At 46.9% G+C, this 12,034-nt stretch overlaps 1 protein-coding gene across 3 annotated transcripts; it reads left to right on the top strand.

Annotated features, from left to right (window-relative positions):
• Nucleotides 1–4,168: 4,168 nt before the first annotated feature.
• Nucleotides 4,169–11,533, top strand: TFPI2 (tissue factor pathway inhibitor 2). 3 transcript variants are annotated; one of them, XM_064506077.1, is made up of 5 exons: nt 4,169–4,301; nt 4,399–4,578; nt 5,109–5,288; nt 6,585–6,758; nt 11,420–11,533. In XM_064506077.1, the coding sequence occupies exons 1-5, from the start codon at nt 4,223–4,225 to the stop codon at nt 11,491–11,493; spliced, it is 687 nt and encodes a 228-aa protein (XP_064362147.1). In that variant the 5' UTR covers nt 4,169–4,222; the 3' UTR covers nt 11,494–11,533. The 3 variants fall into 3 exon arrangements, with proteins under 3 accessions (XP_064362147.1, XP_064362146.1, XP_064362148.1); XM_064506076.1 differs by lacking the exon at nt 11,420–11,533 and adding an exon at nt 8,884–10,022; XM_064506078.1 differs by lacking the exon at nt 11,420–11,533 and adding an exon at nt 8,598–8,753.
• Nucleotides 11,534–12,034: the final 501 nt, after the last annotated feature.

Raw genomic sequence — 12,034 nt, 5'->3', positions numbered from 1 at the left:
ACAGCCGCCCCCCCAAACCCGCTCCCGGCCCTCTCCCACGCCGCCGCCGCCGCCGGGACCGGGGTCCCCGCTGGCCCGGCCGGGCTCCGCGCTGCGCCGGCCCGCCTCGACGTGCCCCCGCCGCCCCTCCGCGGCCCCCGCACCCCCGGCGGGGGAACCGGCTTCTCCCCGCTCCGGCCGCGGCCCCGAGCGAGCCCGCCGGGCGGGCGGCCGCGGGCCCGTGCGGCGCCGTCACTCACCGGCTGCCTTTCCAGCTTCACTTCTTTCCGGAGCTGCTCCACTTCCATTTTCAGTTTGTCCTTCTCGCTCAGATCCTCTATGTTGATCGCTGGCATCGTCTACGCTGCCGAAGCGCGGCGGGAGGGAGGGAGAGAGGGAAGGAGGGAGGACAAAAGGTTACCCCTGGGCAGGCAGGGCGCCGGGGCGCGGAGCCCCGGGCGGACGGCGGGACGGCAGCACGGCGGGACAGCGGGACGGCCGCCCCCGCCCCCGCCCCCGGCCTCACTCACACGGTGCCGTCCGGGCTGCCCCGCTCCTCCGCGGCGGCGGCTTCCTCCCCGGCCCCCCTTCTCCGCGCCGCTCCGGCCTTTAAACCGCCGCGGTAATCCCCCCTAACCGGATTAAGCGCCGCCGCCCGACCCCCGGCCCCGCTCCCGGGGCGCCGGGACGCTCGCAGGGGCCCTGCGAGCACGGGCAGGGCCTGGGCGGCCCCGGCCCGGCGCCCGCATCGCCCGGCCGCAGCCTGCAGAGCAAGGTGCCGAGCTGGGGCTCCGGCGCGCCGAGCCGCCTCTGCCCCGTGCTCCCCCTTCGCCCCCGGCTGCTGCGGGGACGACGCGGCGAGCTCAGCCAAGTGCTTTCGCCCAGCGCTTAAGTCTTTCCTCCCCTGTCGGCGCCTTCTGCCCCCCGTTTCCCTCGCAGTCGTTCTTCTTCACATGGACAGCCAGAGCTCCTGGGATCCGTGCCCATGGACCAGGACCGTCTCGCACGGCGTGCTGGGCTAATGCAGCAGCAGGTGTTTTGCTCACACATGTTCCCGATACTTGTGCACTGAAACTGTGAAGGGACTGGACTAAAAGGCAGAGAGGGGAAGGAACCGCTTTCAGGTCAAGTATCCAGGCAGGCAGCCAGGCCTGTTAACGGCAGATACAGCCAACTTTCTTTGGTGGGTATAACGATAAATCAGAGTTGCAGCTTGGCATGAGCGGGCCACCATGCTCAGCCTGCGCAGAGCCTCTCGGGCCTCATGGAGTTGTGATGGGTGCTGAGAACAAGGCACTCTGTAAGAGAAGTGATGGGTTCAGAGAACAGAAGAAAGAACTAAGAAATCCGCCTGTGATTTCCGTTGCTTACTGCATACACTTTTGTAGTCTAAGATCTCAAATAAGGGGCTACAAGCTCTGGAACAGGGCCCATGCGTGGGCCTCTCTCCATGCGTGTTTGTGCAGCATTTGGCGTCCCTGAGCCTGACAGCCACTTTCATACAAAACCAGGAGGCAGCAGCCATGCAGCCACATCCCTTTACACTGAGCAAAGCTGGCCTGGAAGCAACCCTAACATGGGCCTGTGTGAGTGCATCCTTTTGTCCTTCTGGCACTTCAAAGGCAGGCAGTCGCTTCTCCCTCCTCCAGCCTCTGGCTATATCCATATAGGCCCTCCTTTCTCCTCCTCCTCTCCTCACCCATGAGATGTAAGCAGCTGCCAGCAGTGTACTAAGATTTAGCCCTTTCTCCTCCTGTGCTGCTCCTACAGTGCTCTTGGGGTTTGTCTTTGTTTTGTTTTAGCCACTTCACTAAAACCAGTCCCTGTTCCCACCCCTCCAGCTTTTATCCCCCCCGCACCTCCTAGCTGCTGGTATCCAATTTCTACACCGCCCCAACCTACACTGACAGCTGCACCCCCAGACCCCACCAGCTGTTGGTCCTTGGGCCACTCTAAACAGCTGGAACCAGCTGGCAGCCGGCATGACACACGCGGCCTTTGCCCATGTGCCTGTGGGTGCTGTGAGCGCTGGGGACAGAAGGGACGGCAGGGCGCAAGGGGCAGCGGGGGCTGCTGCTGGGAGTGGAAATACTGCAGTGTGGAGGTGCAGAGGGCACGGGTGGGGTGAGATGGGGGCAGTGACCCAGGGGCGATACACGGAGCGCTGGGAGGGTGGGAAGGACAACAGCAGCTTGGTATGGATAACCTACGCGGCAGTCAGATCTTTACTGACATGACTAGCTCTGCTGACTGCAGTGAATAAAGGACTTTTTCCCAACAGCCTGTAATATTTCAAGCCAAACGACCACTTGTGACATTAACTATCACAGTATTTCAGGTATTTTTACAATGCTTACATATTCTAAGCGAAGTTCATTGCTGTTATAGCAAAGCAGCAGCTAAGTAAATATTTTGCATTGTGCCGCAATACTGATGGACAGCTAGGTTTAGTTCAAACTTTGATTTGTATGTGTGTGTACAGAGGAAATGGAAGTTGGCATTTGCGTGACTGCATTAATTTTGCTGCTTTTACTTAAAAAGATATTTGAATGCCTTTTTTTGCAATTCTAACAAATCCGATGAACAGTAAAGGACATCGGTGTAGTCATATTAAAATCACCTGAGACTTTCTTACTATTAGAGAGATGGCATTTTGATTTTTCTGCAAATTGAAAATGTGGTTTTTTTTTCTGCTGGAGGGACCTGAGCTGTATTACAGCCACTGTGCTTAATAAGCCTAACAAAACCACCAAAAAATTGAGGACATCTGTTATTAATGGTTGTAGCAATAAGATTATAAATCATGGCAGATGTGTCCTGTGGTGATACCTCAAATCGTATCAGGGTTTGGTTTCTGTTACTAAGACACTCACATATCCCTTGTCAATCTGAGATTTTGAAAAAGGAACTTTCTGGAAAGGGAGGGGGGAAGGTGCTATTCACATCCCCCTAGAAGCTATCCAGTTTGCAGAGTTTTATAGGTTTGCTCCCCTTTCTTGCCTTTATGGAAAATAAAATCTGATCAGAATCTCCCACAATATATAAGAAAAATAAGAAAAATATAGAATACTATAGAAAAGTGCAGAGAAAGTCAATTCCTGAAAGAAATTCAGGTGCTAGGAAGTTCCTCCTTCTTACAGCCAGTACAGACTGTGGCTTCTTCTCTGCAGGCCACAGATTTCCATGGAGCTGTACTGCAATCACCTCAGTGGCAGTGGCTGCCTGAAGGATTGAAGTCCAACATCATCACTGCAAAGGGAGTGGAGGAAAACAATAGGGGATCAGATTAGTTTATTGTTATCTATAGAGAGATGGGTGCCCAATTTGCAGTTACTCTTATCTCTGTTACTGTATTTAACCTGGAGTAAACATTAATTGATGTAATAGCTCTAATAGATTAGACAGGGAAAGCATGCTGCTCAGTGCTCAGTCCTCCTACCCCAAATCACAGTGGGTTGCCTGGCGGTGCTGAAAGCCTACAGACTAAACCAAGCCATAATATTTCCTGAAATCCAGCTCTCTTTGAGCTAGTCAGAGGTTCCGTCTGCTCAGCCCCTCGGGTTTTCCAGGAACCCGAGCCCACTGACAGTGCCCTGGCTTTCTCAGGCTCATTAGTGTTATACGGAATGTTATTAAACTAATAACCCAGGTTAATTAGTGTCATCTCTAGTGGTACCTGCGAGGCGGCCTGGGCCTGACCCGGCTTGATTAGGACCTGCCAAGGGGTGCCGGGCCTGGCGCGCGGGGTCCTGCCGTCCCTGTCTCCGGAGGCCCCAGGCGGGCAGCAGCCGCGGCGGGGCCACGGCGCAGCGCGGAGAGCACTTTCGCTGGCCGTCCCGTCCCGGATTTCGCCGTGATTAACAGGAAATGGTCTTCGAGCACCATCCCGTAATGTGCCGGGGGGGGCGGGGGGTGGCCGTGGAGCCCCGCCAGCCCCCTCCGGCCGGGACGCAGCGGCACAGCCCGACGGGGACCGGCCGTCGGGGCCGCCCCGCGGACCCGGGGCCGGCGGGGGGGGCTCCCGCGGGCGCGCAGCCTGCCGCGCCCGGGTGACGGCCGGGTCAGCGGGGACTGCGGCCCCGCTGATTCAGACCTTCTCCTCCCACCACATGCGCAAGGAGGGAGGCGGCCCGGCAAGCCGTCTCGGCGCATATAAAGCGCTCCCGTCGGGCCGGGCAGCACCGCCCGCTCCCGGGACCCCGCCGCCTGCCAGACCGCCCTCCCCGCCCGCCGCCGCCGCGACATGGCCGCCGGCCGCCTCCCACTGCCCGCGCTGCTGCTGCCGCTGGCCTGCGCGGCCCTGGCCCCGCGCACCCTCACAGGTAGGAGCGGGCGCTCCGCGGGCCCCCGCCGGCGGCTGCGCGGGGCCGGGGCCGCCGCGGCGGTGGCCTCAGCCCCGGGCGCTTGTGTCTCCCGCAGAGAAGCAGCGCGCCTGCCTGCTGCCCCCCGACGACGGCCCCTGCCGCGCCATGGTGCCGCGCTGGTACTACGACAGGTACACGCAGAGCTGCCAGGAGTTCACCTACGGGGGCTGCCTGGGCAACGCCAACAACTTCCTCACCCTCGACGACTGCGAGAAGAGGTGCTGGACCATCAAGAGTGAGTCCGGGGCCCGGCCCCGCCGCGCCGACGGGGCACCCGCGGGCTCCCGGGGTCCAGCGCCGACGGGGCACCCGCGGGCTCCCGCCGCCCCCCGCCCCCGACGTGCGCCGCGGCCCGCAGTGGGGTGCGCTGGCCTCCCCGCGGGGCGGGCAGGGGGCAGGAGGGGCAGCCGTGGGGCTTGCGAGAGCCTGGGGAGGCTGTGCTGCTCGGGGGGCTCTTCTACACCCTGCTTGCTGTAACTGCCCCGCTGCTTTCCAGCTTACACAGAGAGTCGTATTAGAGGAGGCACGGGGGATTTATTTGTTAGTTTTTAAGTTTAAATTTAATATTATAACTAGCTGCTAATTAATAACACGTTGGATTCTCCCTGTATACCTTATCCCGCTTTGTTAAAGGACGGAGGCAGTTGGACAAGTTGAGCCTCATGTATGGCCAGAGTATTAGCACTTGATGTAAACTACCATGTTGTTTAGTATGGGGTGCGTGAAGGGTGGATTATACTGAGGTCGAAACTCTTTTTGTTGCAGAAGTGCCTAAATTATGCCGGATGGAGGCTGACGGGGGACCTTGCAGAAGTCATCTCAGAAGATATGCCTTTAACTTGAGCTCGATGAGGTGTGAGGAGTTCATCTATGGTGGCTGTTATGGAAACGACAACAACTTCAGAGACGTGCAGTCTTGTGTGGACCACTGTCTGCCAGAGAAAAGTAATGATTGTTCCAAGTTTTTAATAAAATAGATGGTTTGAAAGTGATATGAAGATGATATTTTATTTGATAGTTTCCTCTGAATACCCTCACAGTGGTATATCTGAAGACTTCTATGAAACAGATGTTTATATTGTCTGCAGACTTTCATGTGTTGCTTGTCTCAGCTGTCTGTTACTGAAAGAGCAAAAATACCGTGTTAATTTATGTTCTGGCCTTAAACATGCCCACAGCTACACCCGACCAGTCTCTTGACTTCTGAAGAACTGTACATGTATAATCTGAAGGGAAATAAGGTCATACATTGTGTTGAGGCAGATGTATGAGACATTGTGGCTGTCATGTTCAGGGAAGTTAAACAATATAAAGTGGAAGGTGCCTTTCTAAATTTCAGGACTGAGCGAGCGATGTTAGGTTGCTTGGGTTTTTGACACTCGTCAGTTCAACTCCTGATAAAAGTTCTTTGCCTCATCTGAAGTGACTCTTCACTGCCTGTCTGTACGAACTACCTAAAGAAGAGAGAGAGGGATTGTAAGCAGGGGATTGTATCTAAACATTGTCATAAACATGAGATTAATATCCAGTGCAAGATACTGTCTTTGAAGAAGAGGGAGCCACCAGAATGTAGCAGAACTACCACTGCCTAAGCTTTATCAGTGCTTAATGAGACAAGTTGTTTTTGGCTGATGACAGATTGGCAACATTTTCTTAGGCAAAAGCTAAATTATTTTTAGTTTCCTTCTTGCATGTGCAATAAATTGGTAAAAGGTTTCCAGCAACAAAAGTAAAATTTTGCTGAGAGAAAAGGTAACATGATTCTTGTGAGGAAAATGGTGAGTTTTGCATTTTTTGCTGCAAGAGATTAATTTATAGACAGGACTTGCTGTCAAAATCATGTAAAGGATAAATAAAATACTACCTTTATCATCTACAGAGGTAGTTCCTTTGGAATCATTATTATATTCCTACATATATGGAATTGGACTTTGGTCAAGATTATTTGAATAGCTCAGCTGTCAAGTGTATAGCACCACAGATGGGGAAAGCTGCTGAATTTCATTTGTGCACTAGTAATACTATTTTAGGGACTGTCTGTTGCTGTCTGCGAATTCATAACTGAAGAGAATAAGGTGTAGTAAGGCTCTGAAGTCATTGATAACAGTCATGGCATTTCAGTGGGAACAAGAGCTGTTTATCTGCAAAATTTGCTGTAGGGTGGATTTTAAGAAGCCAAACATAGAGATTACCTAATTTTTTTTTTTCTCTCTCTCTCTTTCTCATTTTTTTTTCTTTTAGCTGGTCCCTTTTTATGCTATAGCCCAAAGGATGAAGGATTGTGTTCTTCTTCCGTGACTCGCTATTACTATGACCCCAAGAGCAAAACATGTAAGGACTTCAAATATACCGGCTGTGGTGGAAATGCCAATAACTTTGTTACTGAAACAGATTGCTACAATGTCTGTAGAAAAGGTAAGATTTTGTGTTTTTTCAGTCAAAAGCTGATCAGCCAACCCAAATACCAGTAACTACTGTTCGGTGTTCTTTTACTCAGCTAGGCTTTTTACAAATGTACGTTTTTTTTGTGTTTTCGACTCAGTATTTTTAAAGGGCAAGGAAAACTGAAGAGCAGCACTAAATCCTTCTGACAAGAACGATGCAGTGTGAGACAGTAAGATCATTTGAGAATAAATTATAGAGAAGGGCACACAAAAAAATTCTAATTCACTTACTAGAGGCCACAAGGAATCAGTCTTCAAACTGTTCAGTATCTGCAAGAATCAAGGTCTCTCTTTCTTTTAAATATTTTTAAGCAGGACTAGAGTGAGCTGTGAAAACCAATTTACTTTTTCCTTGGCATTTTAAAGTAGTTACCATCTTCTCTTGGTTCCCTGCTGCTTGTTCTCATTTCTCATTGTTCCAATGAGAGAGAAAAACATGTTGATCCCAGGAGCACTCAGGAACCAGACTTGCTTTGTAAGAAAAAACACAATATTTAAAAAATTGATACTAACGGGAAAAAAATTGAGGCTGCACCTAGCATGTGCCTTTGGAAAGAAAAAGCAAAAAATAAAATCCATTGTAAAGACGGGACATGCTCCTGGACTGTAGTATTTAATATGCATAGTAAAAAGATTTAAGCAAGGAAATGTGAAAGTAACAGCCTGATTCTTCAACTTTGGAGCTGAAAGTCAGTAGCCTGAGAACTTCAGCATGGCTGGGATTTCACCCCAAGCAGTCCTCAGAAGTAAAAACACTGTCTGCCAGTTACTCATAGCAGCAATATTTTTGTGGGCAATGAGTCTGAGTGTGTCTCTGTCATTCTAGTATTATAATGGATGGCATTATAATGCCATCTTTAATGGCACACAAGCTCTACCTGAGATGCTTGTGATTACCTAATTTGCATCTCTGGCTTCCTGGACGATGGTGGGGCCCGGCTCCAGCTCAGCATGCAGAGAAGGAAGGGAGTTACCTAATTTGCGTCTTGCCTTCATGCTCTGCCCCTGCACGCCCACAGCCACATCCACTCTGACAGTTCTTTCTTCTGTGGAAAAAAGAAGTAATGAAATATCTGTCTCATAAATAGAGCAATAGATAGCAAAACATATAGGATCAGTTATAAGCTTTTTCAACAATCTGTGGATTTCAAAATTCAGTAGGGCTTGGTCAACCAAAGCCCATAGTTAAGGGCCTAATTAGTGCCAATTAATGTTGAGCTATACATATTCATTTCTATAACTTGGGAGTGTCCAGCAACATTAAATAGATCTTTAAGGCAACTTAAGCCTCTCCTCTTCTGCTCCCATATTTCTCATCCCTAATATCTTTCCTGTTACCTTTTCGAGTCTAGGGTTGAATTCAGTTGACCTTACTTGTGTAAATATGTTTGAACTGACTATAGTTTTTGGAGTGAACAGGTATCTGAATCATTTAAGTACAAAAAATAGAAAAGAAAATAAATAAGCTTAACACACAAAAGTTGTGGTGAAAATGAAAGGATTGGGAATTGACCATAGGGTCTCTGTATGTAGGCAAATCGGTAGCATAAAGGCAAAGATTCAGTCTTGCAAAGTACTTGTATCCTGAACTACACTTGCACATGTTTCATGTGGCCTTCATAAGCTCATGCTGAAATAACCCTTACTGCTGTTTCTGGCCACGCTACAGCTTCTGTGTGAAACCCAGTTCTGTGCAGAAACCTAATCATTTTTCCTCTTCATTTTCCAAGGGTATATTTTAAACTTTACCCCCATGTTGTTCAAAGAAATATAGTAATAGATCTCTCTCTCTTTTTTTTTTTTTTTGCAGATGTGGAAGTGTCTTGACTTCCATTCTGCTATCACACTAGGACAGCTAGAAAGACTTTGATTCTTGTGCAGGAAACGAAGAGCAAAGTAAAATTTCAATGCCAAAGGTGGACATATTAGAAACCTTGTGTGTGAGAATGGGGAGTCCATAACATGTTTTACTTCTGAAATGGTTGTTATTATCTGCTCAACTGCTTGAATAGCATAATAGGAAAAAAAATAAAACAATAAAGAGTGGTAACTGTTTTGTCATACTGTTTCCCTAACTGCTTCCTTTATTTTCACAGCAGGGAGTCAGAAACCAAGAATCAACAAGCCAACAAATCTGCCCCGCAGAAAAATGATAAGGAAACTGATTAAAAAACCTCAGACATATAACCTGAAGTCTTAAATGTGGTGTGCATACGGATGTTTAAAACACCTTCTTTTGAATTAACTTTCCTCTTTTGTAATACAGCTTTCACATGGTTTTATCGACAAATACATCAACAAGTAGTTCTGTCTTTCAGAACTGCTTTTTTTCCAACTTACTTTTTAGAAAGAAGAACTGCATTTAATAGAAGAAGAATGAACTTAAATTTCATTCTCCTGCTTTGTTGTATTTGCAGTAATACTTTGGTAAAAACCAAATATTTAGATTTCCATGTTTTTTATGGGGGAATGTTACTACTGCCTTGGGAGAATATTCCAGCTGTTATGAATCAATTAAGACTTGTAAAATCTATAGTCTCTTAGTATAACTAAGAAGAGTACAATGCAAGGTCCCTGCCATGGATTTTTTTGGCATTTTCTGCTTGCTAAAGAAATGGAATCTTCCAAAGGTGTGCGCAGAGGTTTGTAGCTCTGCCATTAAACGTACTTTGGCGCTATCATATAGGTAGACTATTCTTTATAGTCATGTTTATAGTCAAGGCTTTCAGAAGCCTTCATGAAAGAAGTATAAGCTTAAATCTTTCTCATTCTAGAAAAGGAAATTGGGAATAGGGATGCTTCGACAAATACTCTGAAGAAGACAATCAATCAGCTACTCAACTATTAAAATGTAAATGTAGGCATTAGTTTTTCATGACACCTGAAATCTCCACAAAACTATACTCCAGATCCTCACCCGGCAAAATTCAGCAAATTTCTGTTGATTTCAATGGAACAACAGTGATGTACATCTGCTGAGGATCTTGATATTCATGTTTATGAGGGGCTGTTACAGAAGAACAGCCAAAAAGCATAAGCTTCTGCAAATCTTATGTAACCCCTCTTTTGAGGCATTATTCTATTTCTTGTGTTAGATTGTGCCTCCAGTGACAATATTGCACCTTCTTTTATGTTTTCTATTTGAGCCATGTTTGAGTCCCAATTATTTTTACCTACAATGTTTTCTACTATGAATTCATAATAAATGTTAATAAAATGTTTTTGGGAAAAAATAGAGCTTGTTCTGTCATATGATTTTATTAATTATCCTGAATTAGTTGCATAGATCAATATGTTTAATGAAACTTATTCTTTAGTAATTATGACTCTAGCACTGTTTAGCTGTCTCTTAAATCATTTCCCTCCACTGAAGTCTTTATTTGAACAAAGTCAGTAAATTACATCAATTTCATTCATTCCCAGCAGTTGTTATGGCTCAGTTGGCTCCATAAGGTGTTGTTCTCAAGGGATGCTTAGTTAAGTTGATTATCTGCTGCTGGGTCTCCTGTTTGATGTTGCGCTATCTGAATAGCATTTGTGAAGATAGCTGGCTTAAGCATAACCAATTACATCTGCAGCATTTCTGCTTAGAACTGCAGCTATCCTGCTGACAATTTAAGTTTAGTATGTCTTGTTTCTATTTCATAAATATAGCCTCTGCTGTTAGGTTGTCTTAATATCATTTCTATTTATTGAAGATGAACAAAAAGGCCTCTTGCTTCTAAATGAGTGAGATTTGCTTGAAATTACATTAGCTTTTAGTTAAAAATTTTCAGGCATGTGCCTTATCCCCATTTCAGAGAGGGAAAGTGGTGGGAAAACTACTCAAGATATTTCTTTCTTGTTTTTTTCCCTCAACCCTGGACTTTCAATTAAAGCAGTCAGCTGTGCTTGCCATAGTCTTTCTACAGCTAGACTCTGGTTATTGATCTCAAAAAAGCTTATTTAAATAATAGACCCTGCTGTATTTGTTGCAGCTTTCTGACTGGGTTCAGACACACAGGCGCATTTCAGAAGTCACAGTTCAATTTAAATGCTGTTTTTAAGTAGGCAGAGTTGCCATCTTTTTACAGCATCGCTGCGTGGTATGATATCCGGTAACATGTTTGAGAAATGGACTATTACTTCTTATCTCTCTGGGTGCTTGACATAAACACTTTTACAGAGTATTTTGGGGCCAGATGCAGAAGTGGACCAGGGATTTAAAGGGGCAGTCAGGGAGAACATGGGAACTGAAGCCCCAGATTTCCATCTCTCCCTACTTTTAGGTCTCAGAATTTCCTAGGTGCCTGGTCACTCATGACATAGTCTGGGCAATCTGATAACAGCTAGCATCTAAACCTGGAAGAGATCCAAGAATTTGATATTCTTCTGCTTGTTCCACCTCAGGGGCTCAGTGAGAGCATTTTTTATGGGCTGGACTCCCCCAGAATGCAGCAGTGGCCACTTTTCTAATGTCTCTCATAATGCGGCTGCCCCACATGCTTTCTCTTTTCTTGTATAAAAGCATCATTCAAAATCCAAGGGCTCGTTCCTAGGGCACTCAGTGAAATATCAGAGGCCTGAATTTGAATCCCTTATCTACCTGATATCAAACAGGAATTTAGTCTAAAACAGCTATAATTCTTGCAGGGTGCCCTGACAACCATGTTCTGGAGGACTGTGGGAACAGGAGAAGGCCACAGGAGTTTCTTTCAATCTCTTAGTGAAGCTATTCCACTTTGTATAATTTGTCCTTCTTTCCAGGTAAATACCTTAATCTCTTATTTATCTACATTGAATTTCAGCTGCCACTGCACTGCTTTGCTTAATGTTCTTAGGTTACTCTAATATCCCTCCAGACTCCTGTGGCTTTGACTAATCTAAATAATTCTCTATCATCTACAGCATTTTATATGACTCATGACTTACTTCCTTTTTCAGTTTGCTGATGAAACAACAATAGCCCAAGGTTGGGTCAACTGTTAGCATTTTGCTACACTGAAAGTTAATGTGGCCCACAGCATCCTGCAAATTAACCTTTATTATAGTAGCCAGTGTCCAGCAAATGGTATAGTGTGTCACAGTGCAAATTTCTATTGCAGAGGAGGGAAGCAGTGATTATAATCAGTAGGGTTCATCTTGTCTTGCATAGGTAAACTTCCACTGAAACTCATGACCAGTGGTTTGCATGGGACAGTCACACCTGCTGCTGAACATCAGTTGCTGAAATAAGCATATTTAACTAAAATCCATTACAAATAAGGT

Source organism: Dromaius novaehollandiae, chromosome 2 (genome assembly GCF_036370855.1).
Source record: "Dromaius novaehollandiae isolate bDroNov1 chromosome 2, bDroNov1.hap1, whole genome shotgun sequence".
NCBI classification, from domain to species: Eukaryota; Metazoa; Chordata; class Aves; order Casuariiformes; family Dromaiidae; genus Dromaius; species Dromaius novaehollandiae.
The sequence above is the reverse complement of the archived record's forward strand: the minus strand, read 5'-3'. Positions and strand labels throughout refer to the sequence as shown.

Excerpts from the sequence above, each read along its gene's own strand:
- TFPI2 (XM_064506076.1), top strand. The coding sequence starts at position 4,223 with ATGGCCGCCGGCCGCCTCCCACTGCCCGCGCTGCTGCTGCCGCTGGCC. Across the intron at positions 4,302-4,398 it reads GGCCCCGCGCACCCTCACAG|AGAAGCAGCGCGCCTGCCTG; the intron begins GTAGGAGCGGGC and ends TGTCTCCCGCAG. Across the intron at positions 4,579-5,108 it reads GAGGTGCTGGACCATCAAGA|AAGTGCCTAAATTATGCCGG; the intron begins GTGAGTCCGGGG and ends TTTTTGTTGCAG.